This window comes from Bacillus rossius, chromosome 5 (assembly GCF_032445375.1).
Source record: "Bacillus rossius redtenbacheri isolate Brsri chromosome 5, Brsri_v3, whole genome shotgun sequence".
Lineage (NCBI taxonomy): Eukaryota > Metazoa > Arthropoda > Insecta > Phasmatodea > Bacillidae > Bacillus > Bacillus rossius.
In genome coordinates, this window is record NC_086333.1 from 25206441 (window position 1) to 25234194 (window position 27754).

Sequence of the window (27754 nt, forward strand, 5' to 3'; positions counted from 1 at the left end):
GCTTAGTGTTTATTAAATTTTGCTTACAAATGTTAATATTTAACTTATGGCTGAGTCTGCACAAAGTGTAAAATACAGAACAATTCTAGTATTAAAAATAACTGTAATGAACAAAATTATTTCCAAATGTAGATAGCGAGATTTGATGGCCATTGTCTCATTAATTTTATTGGCTTTTGATGTTAATACCACCTTCTAGCTCTATGATCGTTTCTTAACCCTTGTGATGCCTGCTGCAATGCAGAGCAAATAGTCACGTCTATTCAATACACCATTTCCACGCGCCCCTATTTGGAAGCCAATATTGTATAAAATTATTTTGAATCTTCAATTTTTATAATGACAGTGTACATACTTATAAAAATATATCTTAAATAAAAAATTTTACACTTGTGCGAAAAGAATAAAAATTATAATTGTGTTTAATTAATCAAATTATTTGTGTATCTTTGCACTGGGTAACTTACAATTTTGTATCTTTTTTCATCATTCTTGTTTTTATTTAAATATGTATATTTTAAAATTTTATATATAATTTTAGTTTATTCTCAAATATAATTTTGATTTAAATTAACTGTTTTAAGTTATATATTAAAATACCATTTAGAACATTAGAATGTGAGTTTATACAGAAAGAGAGCTCACAATTTTGGATTTAAATAAAAGTAGTTCTTATCTTACGACAGTAGAAAAATTTACTTAAGTCAAGAATATTACAATTATCATAAGTAAAAAGCTTAGCTTACAAGTTTGAAAAGGAAAAAAAAATCTAAACAAATGGAAGAAATGGAATGTATTAAATTAAAATTCTAATTTTAGCTTAGCAGATAATTACAACTAATATAAATTAAAACATATTTTAATTCATGAACCTTAATATTATTGCCATAGTTTATTTACGACTCGGGCACAACAATAACTTTATAAGGACTTCGTTATGTAACAAATTTGCTTGAACATATTTTAAGACAGTTCTATGCGAGGATGTAAATTTCAATGACGTGACTGAAGGTTTGTACTTCGCAGCTTGAGTACGAACTTTGTTTCAATAATATGCTAACAAGAGACCATCGTGTCACATATTTCGCATGCTTGTCCGAGGCACTTTCATTTAAAACAGTGTACCGTCGCTCGCACTGAGTTTATTCTGTAACGGTGCCTATGCAAGGTTTGCTACAAACCTCATTGTCGTCACTGTAATGCCGGGCCTCCAAGTCCGGGACTTTCAGAGCAGCACGGCGGGGGCTCGCGAGGTCGGAGCGCGCCACTCGCTCCAGTGGTGGCAGTCGCAACTAGAGTCGCAGCCCATCATGGACAGCTTTAAGAGGAACCCACGTGACTTGACAACAGCTCGATGTATCTGGGATTTTTGTTTAAGAAACGCTTATAAAAACATAGTCATTTGCAAAAGGTCATTCAGATTTTAATTTAGTTTCTAATGTGGCTAAATGGTGTGTTTACCGAATATTTTTTTCTGTTTAAATGGCACGGCATGGATAATTCAGCTCGTCCCGCGCCATCAGCAGCTCCCTAATGCCCGAGGCACCGCGCAGATATGTGGGACGGTGGAGTGGAGTGTGCTCGTGTGCAGCAGGTGACGTACGACGACGTGCTGCCCTACCTGGGGCAGTTCGGCCGCTACCAGAAGCGCATCTTCGTGCTGCTCTGCCTGCCCACCGTCTCGTGCGCGCTGCACAAGCTGGGCGGGGTCTTCCTGCAGGCCAGGGCGCAGCACAGGTGAGGCCCGCCGCCCTCTGGGGCTGTCCACGCGTGGTCGCCCCGACCAGCCTGGGTTCACGTTCCCGCAGTTACCTGGAAGCATTCCAGGCACATGCTACCAATGGTCGTGGTCAGTCTCTGTGTAGGACAGCCCTGATCACGTCATAATCGGCGATAGGAATAGCCCTAATTAAATAATAATAGTAAAAATAGTTTTTTTATACATACTTTTTTTAGCGGGTTGTTGGTACTTTTCATATATTGTCAAACATAGATGAAGTTACGGACAGTCTTGACAGAGCCGTAATACTGTCTCCCTCGTCCTTTATATATTTTTTTATTTTTCGTTTTTATTTTATTCCAGGCCTATTTTTGAAGGTTTATCTACATATCTCCATTGCATTTGTTGTTCAGAACAAATATTTCCAACATATGTTCCCTTAGTGTAATATCGTGAGTGTAAAAGGATATGATAACTGAGAAATCTTTGCGTCCATTTTTACGCCAATGACATACTTAGTAAATATCGGTTAAAAATATTCATGGCAAAAAATAAAACGCAATGGATATTAAGAGCTTAATTTTCCAAATAACCTATAAATAATATCAATGATGAAAATACAAGAAAAATATTATGGCGTATGAGACTAAGCATTAAACTTTTTGCACTGCTTTAATAAAGACTGTTCAATACTGGACAGTAAAAAGTTCAATACTGGATAGTAAGTACTCATGACAGCTGATTATATAAGAGCAAAAGTTCACGCTATTTAACTGGGTCCATAACATAACATTTTAAAATAAGTATTTATCATATATAACTTTCACTCAGCAATACATTTTATTCTTTCTGCTGTTGGTCGTTGCCAACAGTTACCTCAATAGATTAAATACAACTGCATGGAATATATGTTTTTAAAAATAAATTACATCTATGATACCGACGGTTAAAAATTATTTTTACAAAATATTTAGTAATACCCACGAACGATAAAACTTAACAACGAAGTATTCATTGAAGGTTATAATTGTAACGAAAACGGCGCCGTAAACTTTGGGTATTACCAGGTGGGAAAAAGTTTCATTTTAAATATTCAGTAATTCACAAGAACGAAAAAAATAATAAATGTCCAAAATTGTGACATACATAAAGACGAAAAAATTTATGAGTCTTACCTCTGTCTTAATCTCTATTTTATTTGTATTTTTCTCACCCCTTCTTCTCTTCCACCTGCATCATTACTTTCAAACCCCGCACAATCAAGCAGCACCCTTTAACTCGGTACCTGAACTCATTTCCGGTATCATGTGGTGACATCATCGCTCAGCTTGCACTTATGGCTGCAAAAAAGTTTCATTACAATAAGATAGTTAATAAATTATGTATATTCCAGCAGGGATCGACACATCAGGTTTTTAAACTCTCTTTCTTAGACAAGGAATGTGATTCTTCTGCATTATCATATTACAGGGGATTAATGGAAAAAGTATCGATATTGCTTTGAAATAGTGAAATTTTTGATGTTAACTGGCCTACTCTCCTATTCACTCACGTCTTAAGCCACTTTTACACCCTTTGTGTGTCTTGCTTTTGTAATTATTTATAATATTTAGAAATAACTATTTTTATTGTCTCAAAACAGCAAGGCCATTAAAGATGGAAATATGGACACATTATTTAAAAATGGAAAAGGAATCAAACATTATACCTATAGTAAGAATTAATCCCACCATTCAACTCAAGGTTTTTTTATAGGATAATGGGAAAAATTTATCATTGTAATTGGATAACCCAACTTGGGTATTCCAAATTACAAGTCCAGCTATGCAATACTGCATCACCTCGTTTGGTCCTTGTAAAATGTGTAGGCTATGTTGTGTGACTTCGTTCGGCCTGGTAGCAACTAGCTTCACTAGTAGAAGCATTTTAGTCTCTTGGAAAATTTTAGATGCAACTAGTATATTTTAAAAAAAAGTATTGTTGGATTTTATATGCTAATTAGATCCAGGATCCTTTTCATTAAACCTTTTTGACTTAGCTAGATAAGGCAACAGCAAATTTAGGCTTAATGAGCACGGTTTGAACCGTAAGCTTATCATTGGAATTGAGTGCATTATTTCAGTATCTGGTAAGAAATGCAGTGACACATTAGCTAATGCGAGCACGCTGGGTGGGTGTACATACCCGCTAGTTGCCGACACGTGACGAGTCGAAGGTAAACGGCCCGCGGAGAGCGACTCGCGGTGTCGAGCCAGACCAGCTAGCTAGCGGACCTGAAGGTCGCGACAGCCGGCGAGACCTTGATGACTGCGCGAGTGCACTGCAGGCCTATTGCGCAACCAGTCAGATATATTCCCGAGTCCCCTTCCGCGGGCAACAACACACGCATTGTGGTATATTTCGCGGGAAAATAAAACGTGTTTTAACGCGAAACATTGTATGGAACTTGGTATTATTATTTTTTAAATCATCGTACAATCTGTGAGTATGTACCTACCTTTACGTAAAATATTCCAAAATAAAGTTTTTGTACATATTTCTTTCATTGGTAAATATAAAATATATACAAAATCTGATTTTAAGACTTAATTTTTTTTTGCATACATTATAACTGGATGGTTTGGTAAGAATATCATTATAGATTCACAATAGAGCTTCCTTGGTCAATTTTTACGTGGTTTATGGTCAAGCGAAGATAACATTTTGATAAAAGTTTTTGAATATCTCTCTGTACATGCAAGTAGCAGTAAATACTTAATATATAAAAATCTTTAACTTTGTTATAATGCTTAATGTATATGTTACTTTGGTAACAAATTCAGAACAGATTTAGTCATTTAGTGAATAAAAAAAAAGGGTTACAAATAAAAGACATTCTTGAAGTTGGAAACCACCAGGCAAATTCCCGGTATCTGCCACCCTCCACCCCTCTCGCTGATACACCAATGGAATCATTAACTTCAAATTGCTGTTAACATAATCTTTGGAAATTTTTCTTAATTCAGCCGGTTACATGTTACTACGAACTAAGAGAATATTAATAACTAAGTATTGTATAAAACACAGACTAAGGTAAGAATTATATTTGTGATCTATGGGTAAGCCGAGGGAAGCATGAGAATTATCACTGCAACGTTGCCTATGCTTATGTGCTACATTCGGCCCCCTTCTATCTGCAGCATTCCTTCAAAATTGTTATTTCGTTACCGTTAAAAGTGTAAATAGAATTACTAAAATAATATTTTGTGCGTCAATAATGTTACTACTATAAGAACATTAATGTAGCAGAATCACCTGGCGTATGATGAACATTTAATTTTTCTTGTGTATATTTTATATTAAACTAGCTGCAGTACCCGGCTTTGCCCGGGCTGAACACCGGGTGATATATTGTCCGCGAGTTACAGCAAAATGGATAGCGATATGTCCAGTGTGGTGGACATTAAGAAATGACACATAATTACTGTTTGTGTATCTGTGACCTATGGTTTTCTGTTTACCCATGGCTATTGGTTGAAAGGTTTAGAAGTTGATGCGCTACGGGCCATCTAGCGGCGAGTTACAAAAAAAATGGTTAGCATAAAAACCTTCTCCATGATAAAAACACTTCGATGTGCCAACTTTCATGGCGATCGGTCAAACGGTGTAAGAGTTTATCGACGTCATACATGCCAACATCCAATTATATATATTATTAAATTTCGAAATTTTGTGGCTTTCACTTTTGGGGTTGGGGGGGGGGGGGGGGGGAAGGGTTGGATGTTCAGGACCTCGAATGGTTTGGAAAACTCCATCTCGATAGAATAGATATTTGAAGTTCCTGAAATTGTCGAAATTTTGGGGCTTTGTTCCCAGAGGGGGGCGGGGGGTTCGAGGACCCTGAATGGCTCGGAAACACTCCAAATCGAAAGAGATATAAAGGAATATAAGAATGTAGGCATTTACTGTACTCCTATCTACCATAATAACAATATTGACAAATAGAAAGCTTATTACCTACCTATGAATAATTATCTAAATAAATTAATAAATAACTGTATGTTTAAGAATTTACGTACATACATAATATTAAACTTCAAAGTATACACACCAAAAAAATAACTAAGGATGTTTGTGAAACTATTTTTTATTTGTCATAATGTTTAAAACATTTGTAGGATTTGTTTATATGTAAAACTGTGGTGGCAATATTCCGCTTATCCAAAGGAGTATAGAAATCAATAGAGACATGACTCCCTGTACACACCACAAATATTTGAATTAAGTAAAAAAAAAAACATAGTCCAAAATGAAACAAAAAGTATAAATAACAACTAATTTGACAAAAAAATTAATACAACTGGAATGACAATGTTAACATCCGCCTGAAATTTAATAGAAGTAGGTAGGAAAGAATATATATATAAGAAATTAAATGAAATTAAAACATACATAAATAATATTATCTCCCACTCAACCAAACATAATGTTTAATATGAAATAAAGGAAGATGGCAATTACACGTAACTATTCTAATTAATAAAAAAATCAACTTTCCTGAAATAGTAAAATTCAAATTTTTCAACAATATATTACATAATTGATAAATATTTCTGGTCTTCGGTCTCAGCAGCCCTAAGACTCTTGACGCTCAGCAGATAAATTACAAACACTAAACCAAACTCCTTGCAAATAAGTAGGTACTGTAAAAAAAATAACAATATTGACAAATAGAAAATATTAGTAGGCCCTAGCAGCCTATGAATAAATTTCGAAGAAATTTATAAGTTTCAGAATTTATGTAGGGTACCTACATAATATTAAACTTGAAACTATCCACACAATAAAAACCTAAGAATGCTAGTGAAACTAATTTTTTTTGTCATAATACCTAAAATATGTGTGTTTCCAAAATGAAACAAAGTATAAATAATGACCAATTTGACAAAAAACAATTGTACAACTCGAATGACATTGAAAACATACACGTGAAATTTAAAAGAATTATGAGTGCCCTAGGTAGGGAGAAAAAATAAATATAGAAGAAAATAAATTTAAAAAATGGGTGCGTGTACTTAGGTACGCGCATGAGAAGTTTTACTTCTTTGGCATCATTAAAAAATAGTTTTTAATTGCATGCAAAAATATTGTGTGGAGTCCCTCCGCGTGGAAGAAGTGAAACTTCGTAATGTGGAAATAAAAATAGAAAGGGATAGAAATTGTTTTTTAGTGAAATCATATTGTATCAAATCAAACTAAAAAAATAAAGGAAATAAATTTGTAACGATTCATAGATTGGTCTTCAGAGAGAGAGAGAGACACCTATTGAATGTCTATAAAACTAACTTTTTTATGAGAGCAGATTTTGATGAAATAAATCATGAAATCATTCAACGATAAAAGCTGTTTATTTAATCAAGCGGACGGGTTCGCCCCAAGGAGAAAATTGACAAGGCGAGACCTCGTGGACATAGAGAAATGACACACACTCACTATTTATGTGTCTATGAAACATGATTTTTTTCTGCAATTTAAATTGTAATATACAAAAACGGTTTTGAAAATTGAAACAAATATGGCGACACTACAAACTGTCAAGATCTTTATTTTTTTCTTACTCTCTACTTAGTTCCTTACAATAGATAAACGTAACGTAATGGCTTGAAAGCTATTGCTCGGCAGGCATAGAGGAATGACACTAACAGTTTGTATATCTATGAAACTCATTACATAAAATTAAAATATATTTTTTTAACCCGTTTAAAATTTATTTTTTTTGACGTGACAACGTCTAATAAATCGATGAACGCTGGCTGCACGCACGAAAAAGTGTCCCACTACGGATGTCCCACTACGGATGTGTTCTGTTTGCTCATTGTACGTATGCGTGGCTCTCTCTTCATGCTCATTGTACGAATGCGTGGCATCTCTCTTCCACTAGATTGGAACAAACATCGATTTGACTTTTCAATCATATTTTCGTCGTTTGAATTATTAATATTATGTTATTTAACGATCGTCCACCGATTTTCAGCACAATCGGTACGGTTATTTAAAAGTAATGTTGAAAATTCAAATACGTTTTGAACCAACAATGGTGTTTTACAGTTACACATAATAATTCAAATTACACCCGGGATCTTTTGCACAATGTTTTAAAAAATATTGTAACACACTATAAATAAGTTTGGTTTATTTGGGATGCGTATTTGTTATAAAATCGTGTTAATATTATACCCCTACCGTGAACAAAGTTTTTATAAATATACATATATATAACATTTGAATCTAATTTATTTTGTGTGGCCTCGTGGGTGTGCGGTTAGCGTACCTAATTCTTAATCTGAAGGTTGTCGGTTCGAAACCCGGCATTTGCGAAAGTTTTTTTATAATTGTAAAAATAAATATTGCGCACGCAACATTTCAAAAGTAATAAATATATTTGAATTAATGAATGTAAATAAAAGTTAATTTATTAATTCAATTGCACATTTCATTTTACTCCTTTGTATCCATACAAAATAGTGATAATTCAATAAAACTGATTCAATTTTATTCATAAAAGTATGCAGAGGTAGATTTTATCATGCAAAAGATTGAATAGTTAAAAAAAAATTCTTCCCCAAAAATAACATATTTTTAATGCCTAAATGGTTTGGTTGCAAAAACCTATTACGGCTCAGTCTCAGGCCGAATATGATATTTCCTTTTCTTCTGGATCAATCAATCATTTCAACAATGTTTTGTTATGACGTCACGTTAAACTATCGTCCGTAAACCGACTTTACAGACAACCAATTTTTTTAGACAAAAGAAAGCCTATGTCCATCCCCAGGATATAATCTATCTCCTTGCCAAATTTCATTACGATCCGTTCAGCTGTTCAGCCGGGAAAAGGTAACAAACAAACAGACAAACAGACTGACAGACAGACAGACAGACAGACAGAGTTACTTTCGCATTTATAATATTAGTAAGGATAGTAAGGATTGAAATAAAATGAATTTATTAAAGGATATTTGGATATATTAGTCTAGCTAACTTACAATCCAGAGTGTGTCTGCCTATTACATCATCGTGGCACTAGCACACAAGTCATTTCATTTCATTTCATTTCATTTATTAGCGTCCTATATTTGACAGTACATATGTCCAGGTTTTGTCAGCAACATTATAAATAAAATACAACATCATAATACACTAACAAAACAATATAAAAAAAATACATTATAACACAATAATATATGATACAATAAAAAATGATAATATAAAACAATGCAGCAATTTATGTAGATGCACTGAGGAATTCATTGACAGAGTATGGAGCTATTCGTAGTAGGTAATCTTTGAGATGTCGTTTAAATATGGTATGTGATTGGGATGCTGTATTTAACAGGGATATCGGTAGAACATTTATTAGTTTAAGGCCCATGTAAAAAGGGTTCAATTCGTATTTTTTTGTTGAATGAAAAGGAATATGATTCTTATAAATGGATCTGGTAAAGTGATTATGTATTTCATTATTCTTTACATACTTAATATTTTGAATTACATAAATGACAACCGAATATATATAAATGGCTGGAAATGTTAAGAGTTTGTTATTCAGGAAAATAGGCCTACAAGAATCGGTCTTACTAAGATTATAAATAATTCTAATAACACGTTTTTGAAGCTTAAATATCTTTAGCCAATTTAAGGAATTTCCCCAAAAAATAACACCATATCTCATTATTGAATATATGTTTGCATAATACATAGCCATTACTGCTTTATGTGAAGTTACAGTATTAATAGTTTTTATGGCAAAACAAAGAGAACTAAGTCTACGACACAGAAAAGATATATGATTATTCCAATTTAGATTCTCATCAAGATTCAGTCCCAGTAATTTTGCTGTTTTTACAGTATTAAGAATATTATTTTCAATAGTCACTTCAATATTATTTAATATATTTATTTGAGAGTTAAAATATATAATAGAAGATTTTTGAATATTTAGAATCAGTCTATTATCAGTAAACCAAGTTTGCATTTGGTTGAGGGTTATGGAAATTCTTTTTTGTAGTTCCTGTAAAGTCTGGCCTGTTACTATAATGGAGGTATCATCTGCAAACATGATAGTCTGGCCATAATCTAGAAACAAAGGTAAATCATTAATAAAAAGCAAAAACAAAAGTGGACCGAGAATTGAACCTTGGGGAACACCAATACCAATTTTCAAAATTTTTGACCTAGAAGTAGTGGTAATATTATTATAAGTCACATTAATACTAGTAATTTGTGAACTATTTGATAAGTAAGATTTTATAATATTGTTTGCAACACCTCTTATACCATATTTACTTAATTTTTCTAATAAAATATCATGGCTTACACAATCAAATGCTTTGGTTATATCTACAAGTATGCAAGCTGTCAAGACTTTATTATCTAAATGAGAATAAATACTATTGAGTAGAGTGAACAATGCTTGTTCCGTTGACTTGCCTTTAACAAAACCATACTGATTACTGGTAATTATATTATAACAATTTAAGAATGAAAGCAACCGTTTTAATATAATCTTTTCAAGAATTTTTGAAAAATTTGGTAATAAAGCAATTGGTCTATAATTATTAATGCAGGTAGTATCACCCTTTTTATGTAGTGGAATAATTTTCGCTATTTTGAGCCTATCAGGAAATATGCCATTTTCTAAGCATTTATTAAATATATAGACAAGGGGCTTTTTAATGTGTTCTGCACATGATTTTATTACAGAAATAGGAACATCATCAAGACCAACAGAATTTTTATTTTTCATACCTCTTATTATTTGAGTAATTTCATTTTCATCTACTGGTGTTAGGTACATTGAATGCAAATGCAAATGAATATCAAGTATTCTAGGTGATATTCCTGTATTTATAATGGTTGAATTGTTTTTTATTAAAGAGGCTGCAATTTCCGTAAAATATGCATTAAACTTATTAGCAATTTGGAAACTGTCAGTGATTGTATTATTATCATCATCAATTAAAGAAATGTTATGTTTATTATTGAAACATTTCATATCATTATTAATTATTTGCCACATTGTTTTACTTTTATTGGTGGAAGATAACAGTTTATATTCAATATAAAATTTTTTAGCATCTATAACAGATTTATTAAATTGTTTTTTAAATTTTTTATAATCATCTCGAATGTATGAATTTTTGTTGCGGAGAAGCTTCTCCTTATAATGATTTAAAATTTCAAATCCAGAAGCAAGATCACTATTAATCCAAGGAGAGGACTTATTGTTAATGCTTATCCATAAATAGGGAAAGTATTGATTAAAATAAAGTAAAAATGTATTTATAAACAAGTTATATGCCTTATTGGGATTGCAAGTGTTATAGATTTCTTCCCACAATACAAGTGCAATCTCATTACAAAAAATATCTATTGTATCAAGTTTAAACAATCTTTTCAGTAAATGAGTAGTGGAATTATCATTAGATCTAAGTTCAGTGTCACTTAATTTTAATATTATATGTTGAGCCAAATGATCAGAAATAGCAGTATCAATAGTTTCTGCAAACAAAGTACTAGGGCTACATCTAATATTAGTAAGAATATTATCGATACATGTATTAATTGTATTGCCAATTCTTGTAGGGGTAAGTATCGTTCTATGTATACCATGTTGCCTAAGTAGACAAAAATATTTATTGTTTGTGTTATTTTCCTCATTAAAATTTATATTGAAATCACCACATATTATCACATATTTTTGTATCCTTAGAACTGTTTTTAAAATTAAGTCAAAATAATTTAAAAACATTTCAAAATGACAAAATCCAGGGGGTCTGTATATAGCAACAATACAGCTATGTATTGAGTTTATAGATATACAACAGCATTCAATTATTTTATCAAAGCAGTATTCAGATATATCAATGATCTTGTTCACAATATTTTTCAGAGTATAAATACAAACACCCCCACCTTTACTAATAGTTCTGTAATAAAAAGAAGCTAAGTTATAACCATAAAAAAGACAATAGTCAAGTTCATTATGTTCAAGCCAGTGCTCGGAAAAACAAACAATATCAAATTTATAAAGACATAGCAAATGTTCTAAATTATGTTTTTTATTAAATATACTACATACATTTTGATGAAATATTGATAATTCTTGTAGGTGCGATTTCATAGGTTTTAACATAGATTTTAACATAGGTTTTAACATAGGTTTTAACATAGGTTTTAACATAGTTGGCCCCTTCATATCCATACATTGCAAGGGGCCCTCTAAAAGTTTTCCTGACTTGGGAACTGATGCCAACCCAAGGCAAGTGGTTTAAGATTTACAAAGCATTGAGCACTATTTTGTTCATGCATTATAATTTTTATAATCTCATTAGCAAGGCGATCTTTGCCTCTACCATTTAAATGGAGGCCATGATGAGTATGATTTTCCCGAGTCAGGTTATTTACGTCAATTACTGTAACATTCTTAAAAGAACTACAAAGTTTGCTAATATTTTGGTTCACCTTTTTTGTTTCCACATTTACACAAGAGTCATCAATAAGATCGTATCTATGTGGTAGGTTTACAACAATAACATTGACATGTCCTAATTTAAATAAATTTCTTTTTAACGTGGTAATTACTTCATTACCTTCATTTTTTGCAACATCATTTGCACCACCTAATATTATGACAGTATCCTTATTAGTGAGCTTCTCACAGTTTTGTATGAGCCCTTCTGTTACAATACGCAGAGGAGCATTTGGTTTAACAATACCGTTTACAGTACAATCACTAACATTATTTAGAATTTTTCCTGCTACATCACGTCAATGGCTGTCAGCAAACAACAACACTTTTTTACTTCTTACCTTAGTATTCATACAGTTGTCTAAGGATGGTACATTTACATACATTTTCTTTTGTAATGGTGGAAAAGCTTCGACATTATTTAATAAACTATACCTGTTGTTGATGGTCTTATTTTGATATGTTTTTTGCATCTCAAAATCTTTAATCCTTACTGTTCTCTTGGGTAAACAAAACTCTGCTTCGTCAGTTCTACTTTTTTCAAAATGTTCCAGTTTCGCAAGTAATTTATTATTTTCTTCTCTATTAATGATCAAGTCTTTTTGAAGTACCTCAATAATCATCTGAAGTGAGCCAAGTATATTATTCTCGACAGTTCCAATGGTATCTTTTGCCATATGAGAAATATTAGGTTCTTTAATGTTCATGCATTTCCTACAGAAACCATCTGTAAGGAGTTTTTTGTTTTCTTCTTTTAGGTCTGCAATGTCATTTTGAAGTAGGTCTATAATCTTTCTAAGCGATTCTGTAACACTTTCATTTTCAGAATAGTTAGCTTCATCATCTTCAGCTTCTTGCAGTTTATCCACACTTTCATTTACTTTTGTAGGCGCAACCATTAATATACACTTATCACAATACCATTCCGAGGTAGGAATATTAATTTCACTTATATTACAACACCTTTTAAAATGAAACCACGTGTCACAGAATTCACATATTATCCCGTTTCTGACATTCCTATTGCACTTACCACATTTCGCATTATATCTAACTGGTCCTGAATTTTTTACCGCCATTCCGTTTGTAGTAAACCAAACAATGAATGTGTTAACACTAATAAAAATCCAAGTACCAAAATACTCCACCTGCTTCAAGCAACAGGCGGGCGATATGCACAGCGGCGCCGACTAGTGAAAATTATTCAACGAGAGCGAGGCATCTGGGGTGTAATTAAGTGAAAACAAAGAGAGTTTAATTTCTATAAAATAATTTAAAAATTAAAGACTCTAAGTTAACGTTTACTCTGATAGTATGAAAACATTTTGACGACGTACAAAACAAAAATTTACTAAAATGATTTCATAATAAGGCAAAAGTTGTTCGACGCACTGTGTTGCTTTTATGCTTTTAATAAAATGTTTTACAGAGGCGTCATGTTAAAATTCTTTAGCACGGCCATATTATTACTAATTATTGCAATGTTGTTAAGCCTCTTTTGCCTCAAAGTGGAAAGCATGTATGACTTCAGGCGATGAAGCGCGCTAAATGACCTTTAGGTAGTTGTTATAGTTACGGGAACAATGCACAAGAGTTAAATGCACTGGTTGATATATTGATTCGTTGATGTGTTAAAGCGTTTACAGTGCTATCTGTCAAGAAAAATCTCTATTTAATACTTTGAGGTTATAGCTACAATCATCTGTTTTGCAATGTCACCAAACGACAGGTGTAAAAATATTGTATTGTTAGGCTGTATTCAAGTTGTCCCAAAATTACTTTCATGTCTGCTCAGGAATCGTATTGCCTTTGTTTACAGTTGATACTAACGATTTATATACGGACACAATAGTTAATTCATTATATTCTTATCTCTCTCGAGCACTTGATTTTAACGTGTCACATACATAAATATATTTTGTTTATAAATTTTTGGCGTGAAGAACTGGTGAGGTGCCACTGTCAGAGTATTCTTCAGCCTCTCTGGTACGTGGCATTGCCAGTACCGGTCTGCTCTTGAACAAGGCTGTGTTTTAACCTCCAAGTAGTTCTCCCAGAACCCGTGCTTTTTCTTAAACAGTGTCCAGAAGATACATTAGCTGCTGTTGGCCGCATCCGTAGGTGCATGAGCTATGATTCTTGAGTTACTGATTTCGCAAACTTTATATTTTAATGAGAATTATATATTATATAAATCATGTTTTTTTTGGTAATCGTTAAAATTATACGAAAACCTATCACTAGAATGCTCTCCTAGTCACCATATTTATGAATTAAAACGCACAATGCTACCTCAAGCTTCACGCTGCACACAATCGTAAATAGACTGGCATGAAAGTATGAACTATTATCACGGAATGCCTAACCACATAATATTATTAACAATTAAAAAACTTGCTTTAGAACAGGATTTTCACTGTTATACAAAGCTAATGAACAGGAGCTTGGCAATGATGCGTGAGATCCTGAATCATCGCATCGTTTGATGCAGTAAACTATTGAAGGGGCACTGACACTCGTCAGGAGATAACTTGGTGAGGAGGGATAGGGTGTTCAGCACCCCCTCCCCCTCCCCACACACACAAATTCAGTTCAATGGAGTCTGTCCCAGTAATATTGGCCAAACTAAAGTAGAATGGTCTTACATGTATAGCCAGAGCTGGATAGTTGCAATGCCCTTCTCAACAATTAGTTTGCATATTTGAGGAAAATGGCCACAAAAACTTAAAAAATAAATACTGTAAATATGTAGTACAGTTACTAACTGTGAAATGGCTGTAGAATTTCTGGTTAACGGATTACAAAAAGCTAGGAAAAATAGAATAATGTTAAAGTTATTCTTTTTAATTTACTGGAATTAGCATTTAGTATTTTTAATAATATATAAAATTTAAAAAACTGTCCGAGGTAAAATATCCGTACATTTGACGAAAATTAAAAAAATATCGAGATTGGCCTTTTTTACGTTATTAAGAACTCAAAAAAGTTTTATTTTAATTTTTGTCCCTTTGTTTGTTTCAGAAATAACCGATAACTGATAGAAGAATTTAATGATTTTTTTATTAGAAATTTCTCGGGCTAACGTAAAAACAAGATTAAAAATAATTATAGAATTACATCCTTAAGGGGGTGAAGAAGGGGTACCAACCGTTTTAAGATAGTTAATTATATTTCTGAAAATATTCAAGCTTAAAAAATTGTATTGGTTAATAATACGAATACTGCCAAACAAAAAGTTACATTTTGAAAAGTTGAAGGTGGATAGGGGGCAAACTAAGTTTTGAAATAAATATTTATATCTTTTAATCCAATAATGTATAAGAAAATATATAGGAAACATACAAATACTACCCATCACAATTATATAATTTTGAAAAATTCAACTTCTAAGCTCTGAAAAAGGGGTAATTTAGATTGTAAAAAAAATTAAATAAATAATTTTATCTACGAATGAAATCAAGCATAAGAAAACATAATGGTTACCAATAATAAAAGTACAATACTACCAACCAAAATGTTACCATTTGTCAAAATTAAACCCCTAAGGGGTGGAAACGGTTAAATTCCGTTTTAATATTAAATATTATATATTTACGCATTAAATTAATTTAAACAAATAATTGAACAAAAATTGGGCTTCAATTATAAGCAAACCAAAACTAAACACAACAATTGTACTATTTTGCCTAATTCAAACCCTATAGTATGTATTTAGGACGAAAAATGAAAACTTCCGAATAAATGTAAACAAGAAGTAAGAAACTAACAAATACCAACTTGCATATTAAGTTACTTATTGCATATTTTTTCATTGAACTTCCTCTTTTAAGGCAGTGGAAAGAAGATATTTGTTTATCCAAAAATTCGTATACTTAAATTAGTTAGACTTAAATTTTGAAAAAAATAAATACTAAACAACAAATTAAAATTTGATATCTTCACAAGATTCTACCCTAACTGTTAGATAAGTTAAAGTTTGGTTTTAAAAAATGCATACTTCCCAACCTGCTTGATATAAGCGCAAGAAATTAAAAATAAACAATTATATAGAGTTACGAATTGTGTTTTATTTAATGTTATAGATTTTGACTTTTAACGGTGTGAAAGATTTGCAAGTTTGGTTTTATCATAAAAAATGAACTTTATTTAAGATTTTGGACATTATTAATAATCGGACATTAAGGTACGTTCTCTTAACGATCTCCGAAATATCACAGCTTCAGTTCTAATAGGGTTTATTATTTAAAAAAAAGAAGTTATGGAATCCACTAAATGAGTACTGGCAGGATGAATAAAAATTTATATAAATGTAAGTTTTTATATTTATTATGGAGTTTACATCTGCGGTAAAAAAGGGATGAGTTTAGGTTTACTTATTTACTTAGTTTAATATGTTAAAATAGGCATCCCTGTGGGAAGACAGGAGTGGGGTAGAATTTTCAGGAATTTCTTTTTAATATATACAAAGCGTAACTAAAAAATACCTAATTCGTTGTATAAGAAGTTTGATACCTCTACTCTACATTTAAAATAAAGATGCCATTTTATTAAATATCTCTCAATAATGGAGGTATTCGTAATAAGGTGAAATTAATTAATTATTCTTAGCCCAGCTTTAACAATAATAAAGTAAAGTGTTAGTTGAAACTATAGCATACAATTAATTTAAAAAAGGGTGTTTATTAAATAAATATTTTTAATTTTCTACCTCGTGAAATGAAAAGGAGGAAATGTTTTCATAAAGGTAAAATATATCCTCGAACGCTCTAAAACAGAAGTTATAATATCAGTTAATTTATTTATACCAAAAATGATAATGGCAAACGAATTACCACTTTAAAAGATATGTCTGAAGAGCTTTTGTTATGAATTAAATTTTTAATGCAGTTCACAAGTAAACATGTTTGTATTAAATCACATTCTTTTATTTCAATGGTAAGCTATTAGATAAAACCTGAAATTGCACGAATAAGGCCGCCGGCAATTATCTTTCATGTAATACAATTAAAAAATAAGGCATTTATAGCTATTATTGTTATGTATTTAATAATGCCATTGAACAATAATATTTAAAGTAACACACGCATTTTTTTTGTATACGAAGTAGTCAATTAAAACATATATTTTAAAACTTTATTTTAAAATTAGTAATTTATAAAATGTTTTTGAATATGTAACATTCGTATACCTAACTCAGGGATATGCCTACTATTCTGACTTCCGAGAAGGGGGAGGAGTACAACGCATGATATCTAAAATAAAGTTTCATTGCCATTAAGTTTACTGACCGGAGGAGGGGAGACATGCCCCCCCCCCCCCCCCCCCCCCCATCATTTCTTTCCAACAGCTGATGCCGCCCTTTTAAAACTTGACTTGTAGAGTTTTTTTTATTTGTAACATTTTAGCTCTCTGTACACGACATTTGGTGGGAGTAATATCATGAATACAACGGAAGTCAATAACCACAGTGTGGTGATATCTGTGGTTGAAGGCGCGAACTAAAATTTTTAAATACAAAAGGAGAATTTATAGTATAAACGTTAAGACGAATTTTAACAAATTGGAAAGCATTTTGATAAAATTCACTATCGAAAATCAGGTACAAAACCGTTATTAGGTATTTTTCATGTTTTTCGCTTTTATCGGAGCCGTTTCATTTTTAGGCCTACCTAGTTTAAAATTTCACTCTGCAAATCGAATGGATCGATATTTGACTTAGCTGTTATGGCAGCGAATTCTAACGGTGGGTGCAGACACTACGTGTGATTCCGTCGAAAACAAAACTTGCGTATACTTATCGCGCTCAACATTATTAAAATAATTCTGCGTTTAATTCTAGTCGAAGGCTTGAGTTTCGTATTATAACTGCATTTGAAACAATGGGACATACGACACTGCTCGCTACCGAGATGAGATATGGGCCACAGCTCGCGCACCGAGCCAGGATCTGTGCGCAGGTGCCGGCTGCCTCACGAGGAGGGCAACGTGACGTTCGAGGCGGCGGCCGGCGACTGCACTCTGCCCGACAACTCCTCCTGCGCCAGCTGGGTGTACGACACCGCCGCGCACGGCAGCACCGTCACCTCGGAGGTAGGCCCTGCACTGTCTCACGGACACGCGCCATTATACTGGTCTATACTGGTTTCCATAGAATAACCTCACAACTAGACAGCAAAGATGTGTATATATGCTAGCAGTGTTTATTTAAGTAGATATTGTTTTGGAAAAATAAAAAAAATTTTTATCAATTTTATTTTTACATGAAAACCAGTACCTTCATCTACTTTTCTACATAAATTCCTCCATTATAAAGGAAAACTCGTATAGTAAGTTACAACCTTTTGAAACCCATCCTCATAGAACTCTGGCGCCTGATTTAAAAACCAATTTAGATAGATCATTAGATAATAGTCTAGTTAACCATATACCTACATCAGACCTTATTTCAGATCCGGTAGTTAAAAATTTTTGCTCACTTGTTTATGATGTTGGCCCTAAAAATAATCCAAGTTTTCGACATTGAGCGCCGAACGCAACATTGTCAAAAAATATACAAAATATCTCCAAAAACCCACAAAACTTTCTATGGTTCTTCAGATTTTTTTCCCGATTTTAAACGTGAGATACTAGTTTTAGATAATAAATAAGCCATTATGTTTTTAAAGAAGACTAAATTTTCTACAATTTGAGCCCAGAACCTTTTAAATGGATTACCCGCTTGACAGTAAGTAATCACACATCAGACAGCCTGAGAACGACCATCAAAAAGTTAAAAAAATGGCAATTTAATTGTTTATTTTTACGTATAATTTTAGCGCAGGTTTTGACAGCTGTTCCTTTGAGCAGGTGCTCCAAAAAGCAAAGCAGAGCAATCATATACTAAAAACTTAAGGTAAGAACCACAAGCAACAACCTTATTAAAAGAAATTACGCAACTTGAAAACGATCAAATCTTTTTCAGCAATGAAACTGAGTTTGAACAAGGTTCCTGTATTATACACTATGGGCTATTAATACATTACTTAAAGTGTGCATAAATTGACATAAATATTGTACTTGCAATAACCGTAAATTCCGTTGCTCTATTTAGCCAAGTTATCATTATTAAATAGCTTTAACACAATGCACGAGAAACACCCCAAAAATCTATTTACAATGAAACATTGTAAACTGTCGTATAAAATAATTTTCAATTTCCGTTTATTTGACCCTGGTCGTTACTTTGAGTGCCGCAGCACCGCACGTTTTAATAACAGGGTCAGAGTATAATTTCAACTGTTCTAGAGACCATGCACGTCACGGTCGATGTGTTAAGTCCAGAGAAATTTCCTTAAATTAAATTTTTAAGCGGCTGCCAAATATGACATGTTGAAAACAAGCCGCACCACTAGTTCAGTCAAACTGGGACACAAAAAATAGCAGATGATCCCACCCACGGGATTGCAAGGGCTTTCGGGATGGAGCAGATGAACGACATGTGTCTCGATGACGAAGTTGCAAACAACAGGCCTCCTGACACAATGCCGTAACGGAATTTTTGGCGATCCACCCGGCAGTCACTTGAAGGCTCGCCAGGATCGTAAACTCGCTGGTAGCACCCGCGCGCGCAGTCTTACCGGCTCACAACCCGGCAGTCTCGACTCTTGCATTCAACATTTTAAAAGATGCCGTACTGCCTCTCCCGGTCGGCTTCCACCGCACACGCGGCCCGCCATAGCTGACTCTCGGCGACTGCACTTAGTACCGGCCACTACGTCACACTTCTCCCCTCCCTCCATCCGCTCCTGGTGGCGGAGAAGGCAAACAGTATTAGTTCGTTGGCGCGCAAGTTAGGTAACGTATTTTGCAGTTCTTAAAATTCCACCTCTTGCCTCACATAAAATATAGATACGCTACAACTGAAATAACAAACATATATTTTAAACATTAAAATAAAAATACATCAAAAGCTTAACATGTTAAAACAATCTGCCAAATTAACCAAAAATTAACTACGTGGTTATTTTTTTTTTACTTATAGGCACTTAAGTGCAAAATAAATAATAAAAAAATTTTAATTTATGAATCAAGAAATAAACAAAATTAACAAAATAACTAATTTAAAAACATTTCTCAGGCAACGTACCGTTAAAGTATCTAAGTCTTAAGGCCATAGCGAAGCTGGCCACACCGTGTCTGTAGACCCAATATTTTTAAAAATATAACTTTTCAATATTTATAATTTTTTTTTGACTTCGGCAATTTTTAGCAATATTTGGTTTTTCTGTGGCAATTTCGACTCTTGAAAGCCTTCTTAATTCAGGAAATACCCCCCTCCTTTCCATATTCAATAGACCCTGTTGAGGAGACCTACAGAGGAACCATCCCTTAATATTTTCATATCTCTAATTACTAGCCCTGATATTTGTGTTGAATTATCGAAGCCTTATCTGAACGTTTAGTGACAATAAACACCTTCACTTACAACCATGTACAAATTCTGAAAACAATTCATATCAGGTAATATTATTTTGCTCCTTTAATACATTATTTAGGAAACTTTGGAAACAAAGGAGAATCATGAATGATTTTTTTATTTTAAATTTCAAAAAGGTATTAAAATTTAAAATACTCTTTGTTGTAATTCGATCAGGGCCAGATTTACAATTACCTATCTGCTCATAATCGTTACAGCATTATACGGTTTAATTTGTATTATACAGTTTGATAACAAATTCAAAGTATTAAAAATTAAAATATGTATATAAACTCCTTATACATTCTAAACATAATAATTCACAATGTGAAAATATTTGTTTTCAAATTAACCAAGTTATTGGCTTTAATCAGCAATACCTATTGTAAAATACATAGCTAAGTAAGCAAAGTTTTTTTTTTTTTCAGTAGGACTATTTAAATTTACCCGAGTAAACGTTTTGGCCGAATAATTCCTCTAAATTATTTGCTTACCCTCAAAGTATATACAAGTTTGTTTTTATTTTAAATCGTTATCAATAGTAGGAATATTTATGACTTCGTTGGAAACAATTTTAGTCATGTTTTCTAATAATTTGATGCAGGGAGGGAATATGAAACTTTTGAAAATATGGCTATTACTTGAAAAGAAGGACTCTTTTAGAATTTTGGTTTTATCGATTCAGAACCGTACATAATTGGCCTATCAACTGTCCTAGGCTTGAAGTTGAGTTTTGTGACAATCGGTATTAAGTAAAGAGTTGAATATCATGTCACTTCCATTTAAGAAGTAGAGATCTTAAAATTAAGGAATATAAAACGAAAAACTTTGTAGAATAATTTTAAATATTTTAACATTATTTGATAAATATAAGTTTATTTGATTTAATTTTTAAGTATAAAATATAAATATTTATTTATTGATTAAAATACTGATGCCATATTTTTTCGAGAGAACATAAGAAATTAGATTTTTTAACTATTTCTATATCCTCCTGTTATTGAAGTATTTTTATTTATGTATTGAATCAAATGAATGTTAAAATTGTAGCTAACAGTACTGTTCAATTAAATTTCGTTTTATACATTTATGAGGTATTTCGTTTGGATGTTTACTTTGTTTTAGCTTAGATTAATAGTTTATTTTTATTAATACTTTTGTTTAATTGGTACTAAGGCAAGCATGGTAACTTAATAATAATAATTTTTTATACAACAATAGATTCCGGAAAAGTATAAACCTTAACATATATATTAAATTAATTATATTTTTAGCAATAGTATTTATAAATATACTTATATTTTTCAGTTTGACCTTGTATGTAAAGACGCATGGTTTCGAGCTATGGCAGATTCTCTCTTCATGGTGGGCGTTCTACTGGGTTCCATTATATTTGGAGAACTGTCAGACAGGTAATTACTTTCCTTTACTGCTTTATTGGTTGATGTTTTAAAAATGCAACTAACTCTAGTAAATTTCATTTTTTTTACTACATTTGACATTAGATATTCCCATTTAGTTGCCGAATGGTTCTGGATACCTAGCAGGTTCTCGAGGTATGTTCATTCATAGAGAGAATTTGAGTGAGATTTACAATGGTAACAGCAAATATTTTTAACCTACTTTTTAATTGATAAATTGGTCAATGAAGTTCCCATCAAAGGTACAGATCATGGGAGAGGATAAACTTTTATTAGTATTATTACATTTATAAAAACGTTTCTTCAGCAATGACCCCAAGAAACTACTATTAGTACCTAATCACGTGGGTCGAAACCAAGTAGTACACTAACTACTGCTAAACAGAAGACCGTACTGTGGAGATTGACTGAGAACCTTGTGAACCATGAAGAGGAAAATAATCTATATTATTACAGAGCTTAAGAACACCACCATTCTCATGGAAAAAGAAATCCCGCCTAAACGGCATCAGAAAGAACTCACGGGAGAAATTGTGACTGGAAAAGGAGAGATAAAGAGAGAGAAAGGCTGGAAAATACTATGGGCAGGTTATTTCAAACCATTTGATTTTTAATCTGTGCAGTAAATCCTAAGTTCTAACACTTCTTAAACTTGGCAGAGAAACAATGGTCATGAACTATTAGACCCTACAAACCACATCTTCCACATTCTCAAAGATTTTGGGGAAATTATATTTTGCAAGTTTTCGAGAGCATGGATGAATGCATCAGCTCAAATTAAGATTATATATATAATTATATAAACAGATTTCATGGCCTGAGATCTAGGATTAGCTGCGTGCAAAGAAAAGCGCAACCTTAAGTATACCCTGATATGTACTCTGTCACAATGGGAGGTGGATGCCAAAATCAAGAATGGCTAAACCTTAGGAAAGTTTTAAACAATGCTCCCCAATTGACTAATAACAGGCGTCTAGAGATAAAGAAATTGCTACGATATTGTGCTACGGTTGAGATGTGCATCTGCGGGAGGAAACGAAACCCGACATAGACAAAATACAAACAAATACACGTAAAATATATCTCCTGGACACGAAAAATATTGTTGTTAAAGTCATTTTAATTATTCTGACAGAAAGTTAAAATTTTAAAATAACATTTAATATATGTAATGATATTGTTGTTGTTTTTTAATGTATCATTTAAGATTAATTTTCGTGTAAGCCGCAGTGATTGTAGAGTGAAAACAATCTGTGTGAATATTGCACAAACTCATGACGTTGTAATATTATTATTTACCATTTTTTTATTTTTTACCATTTACGTATGTTCTATATTTGTTGTATTATGTATATTTTAATTATATTTGAGACAAACACACATGTAAATATGTTTATATATTTACACATGCATAATATATTGCCAACCACATCCAAACTGTTGAAAGTGTGTCAGGCAATAAAAAATTATATAAAAAAGTATTATATTTGGTATAATGACTGCAGGTATGGTCGCCGGCCAACTTTCTTCACCTCGCTGGTGCTGCAGGTAGCAGCTGGTCTGCTGGCCGCCGCGGCCCCCAACTTCACCTGCTACATTATCGCCAGGATGCTCATAGGCGCCTCCACATCCGGTGTCTTCCTGGTCGCCTACGTCCTGGGTTAGTCGCAGCTGTTGCTTCGCGAGTGCCCTTAAGGTCGTTTCCGCAAAGAGGTCAGCTTCGTGAGTCGTGCATATTAACACCAACCTCACAACCGACAGAGGCTAGGCAAAAAAAAATTTTCTTTCAGGGTTTGAGAACTGCAGTATGTTTGATATTACCCCCGCGAGTGTTGGGACACCTCTATGGTGGGACTTGTCAGAGCAGGTGGATCGACCGGCTGTTTGGTCCCGAGGTTGAGACTCCTGGTTGCAGTTCCCGTGTGCAGCCTGGTCGTTTTCAGGGCTAAGTGTTGTGTAGTCCTTTTACCTTCACACTGCGAAATACAATCGCATACCTCCAGAATCTACCTAGCCAAAAGTTTCATAAAAAAATATTTTTCTAACTTGTTACGTTAAAAATATTTAAAATTTATATCCACTTGCCAATAACAAAAAATTAATAAACCTTTGTTGTGTTCTCGTATACATTAAAAAAGACAAATACTAACCATACTTTCTTCATTTGGAAATAAAAATATAAAATACATATGAAGACTAACTTGAACATCCAAAGCCTGTAATCAAGAGTGTACAGTTTTGTCTAATACCGATTTTGAACAAGCCTGAAACTTTTAAAGATACCCTGAGGTTCCTTTTTATTCGAAAACTGTGAGATTTAAAGTGAAACATAAACGTTTGGTAGCTGACTGAGCCAAACCTATTCGGAGAGTTTTAGATTTTTGCCTATTATTTTATTTGTTCAAACCATTTTATTTTCTGAGATAAATAAGAATAATACATTAACGAATGAATTTAAGAAGATTTTTGGAATTATTTTCAGAATTTCTAGAACAAATATTACGTATTTCCAAGATAGCGTTTCAAATGTCATAATTTGCTTTCTGGAGGCTGGTAGACTAAGATTTAAGTCACTAATTAATTTTTCACCATGATTTTTAATAGTGATATTTTTTCTAACTTTTCCTTTTTTTGCATCGTCCAGTGATGAAACCAAGTAAAGAAATCGATCGAGTAAATCCTTATTTTAATAATAATGTTTTTTTTTTTTAATTTTGGAATTTTCACCGAATTTATAGCTTAACTAGATAATGCCCGGCATGCGATGCAATGCCTCAATTAATTTTTTTTGTAATTTTTTAAACGTATACTAAGCATCTCTCTTTATCTCTCTAATTCTCTATCTCTCTATGTATATCTCTATAACTCTCTCTATCTTTCTATTTATATCTCTATCTCTCTATATATCTTTCTAGCGGACCCGACAGACATTGTCCTGCCCAAATGTACTTTTTGTGAGATATGGATATGGCGGTAAGTATTTCTACGCTGGACATTTTGTATCTTCTCATTATACATACCACTCCTCTTGGGCACGCCACTGCCGTTACCAAAAACCTTTCCCATGGTTACGCAGAAGGCAACAACAATGCAAAAGCCCGTTGCCATGTAGGCTAATTATCAACAATGCTTAGTTTTTTTGCTTTTAAAGCGTGTATTTTTAGTTTTTCTTAACTCAGAATCGAGATAAAATATCCAATTGTGAATCTAAACCATCCTCGAATCCCCGTGAACTCACACACAAAATTTCATCAAAATCGCGTACAAACAGACAGACAGAAAAAGTACTGTTTTATTATAGTAAGATAGATAGATTATTCTTACATGTTCGCATCCATGCAGTATATGAAAAATCAGCATGCATAGCCCCACACCTATAACTATACGTATCTTTTGCCCACGACTTTTTCCGCATGGAATTTTGTATTATCTTGCACCATTTAGAAATTTAAACATTATAACATAACAGTTGATACAGTTGTAGTAGTTTTCTTATGTTCACAAATGATAATTTTTCTCACCTCTATTTCAGTCTTTGCAATAAAAATATGTTACTACCTAAATTTTGAGTAAATATGTTTCTACTTTCAAATGTAATGACGGGAAGACTCTTCATAAAATGTCTTTGTAAACCACATTTACTGTTTTTTCCGTCTCGAGCTAGAATGTAAAGATTGTCTGCATTACTGACCCGCGAGCAAGCTACATACATTTCAGAGAGAGAGAGAGTGAGAGAATGACACCTATTGAATGTCTATCTAACTAATTTATTTATGAGAGCATATTTTCATTAAATAAATCATGAAATCATTCAACGATAAAAGCTGTTTATTTAATTAAGCGGACGGGTTCGCTCCAAGGAGAAAATTGACGCGGCGAGACCTCGTGGACATAGAGAAATGACACACACTCACTATTTGTGTGGCTATGAAACATGATTTTTTTCTGCAATTTAAATTGTAATATACAAAAAGGGTATTGAAAATTGAAACAAATATGGCGACACTATAAACTGTCAGGATCTTTATTTTTTTCTTACTCTCTACTTAGTTCCTTACAATAGCAAAACTTAATGGCTTCTAATAATGCGTTGCAATTTTTGCTTTTAAAGCGTGTTTTTTAGTTTTTATTAACTCAGAATCGAGATAAAATATCCAATTGTGAATCTAAACCATCCTCACTATTTGTGTGGCTATGAAACATGATTTTTTTTCTGCAATTTAAATTGTAATATATACAAAAAGGGTATTGAAAATTGAAACAAATATGGCGACGCTATAAACTGTCAGGATCTTAATTTTTTTCTTACTCTCTACTTAGTTCCTTACAATAGCAAAACTTAAAGGCTTCTAATAATGCGTTGCATATTTTGCTTTTAAAGCGTGTGTTTTTTAGTTTTTCTTAACTCAGAATCGAGATAAAATATCCAATTGTGAATCTAAACCATCCTCGAATCCCCGTGAACTCACACACAAAATTTCATCAAAATCGGTCCAGCCGTCTAGGAGGAGTTCAGTGACATACACACGCACACAAGAAATATATATATAAAGATAAACACAGACTTCAAAGATAGATGGCACCCTGGCAAAAAATAAAATAAAAAGGCGTTAGCGCCCTCTAGCAGACGAAAAATACATGTCGGTTCTAAGATGGCAGCCACCAGCAAACGAAAACCATATGACGGAGGTGAAATAATACTAGCTGGCGATATACATATCTATCTTGGCATTAGTGGTGGGATGTCAGTCTGCCGGTGGCTTCCGTGGGGCAAGGTTAATCGCCATTTTTTAAACGATTGCCATCAACGGGTTTGAATCGTGGCATCCATGGTATGGGTACATTTTAAATTAAAATTCAATACAATAAATTTGATTAATTTTAAAAGTTTTTTCCGATTTTTTTGGATGAAAATTACAGATTTTCAACTTGTCGGACGGTTTTCAAAAAAGGCGGAATTTCTTTTCATTAAATATATTAAAATAATTTTTAAAATATTTGTAATTTTATAATAAATTTGTTTAATATTTATGGATTTTTTTTAGATGGCGGACTATTTTTAAAATTTTGGACGTTTTTATTAAAAATATTAATAATAATTTTTTAATTAATTTTTAATTTTTGTAAATCCTATAGCATGATGATTACGGATTTTCAAAATGATGGCCAAAATGTAATTTGCAACGATTCTAAAATCCAAGCTAGCTACCATTACATCCTAATTGTGAAGGTCATGCATGACCTCGGTGGCTTAGGACAGTTTGCAAAAGCAAGCTGCCCTAAGGAGTCTTAAGCCATTTTACGAAATTTACATTTTTTCTAAGACAAAAGTCTTTCGAGGTTTTTCGAATTCCAAATTTTTGATTTTTTTTTTTTTTTTTTTTTTGGTTTTCTACCTTCGATAGTGGAATGTTTGATTTTTCAAATTTGTTTTTCGAATTTTGGGCTGATTTTTTCCTAAAAAGATGCAAATTTTGGCAAATTTTTAGAGCAATATTGGCAAATTTATAAGGTCAAGATTATGGTCAAAGATAAAGATCATGATCATCAAAGATGACTGCTGTGATGTAAGATTTCAAGATGGCGGACTGGAACATTGCACTTCAATCATACTCCTATTTCTAGATGTCCTATTATATATTCTTCAT

The 27754-nt window shown here is 32.7% G+C and overlaps 1 protein-coding gene across 4 annotated transcripts in view; it reads left to right on the forward strand.

The window, feature by feature from the left end:
* Positions 1-27754, forward strand: part of LOC134531655 (organic cation transporter protein-like) — a 111971-nt gene that overhangs the window by 33544 nt on the left and 50673 nt on the right. For 2 of the 4 annotated variants that reach the window (XM_063367425.1, XM_063367422.1), the window contains exons 2-5: positions 1592-1737; positions 18188-18320; positions 21994-22097; positions 23612-23766. In XM_063367425.1, the coding sequence (XP_063223495.1) occupies positions 1592-1737; positions 18188-18320; positions 21994-22097; positions 23612-23766 (538 nt within the window). The remainder of the gene's footprint in view (positions 1-1591; positions 1738-18187; positions 18321-21993; positions 22098-23611; positions 23767-27754) is intronic. The other 2 variants (XM_063367426.1, XM_063367424.1) reach the window with 1 other exon arrangement.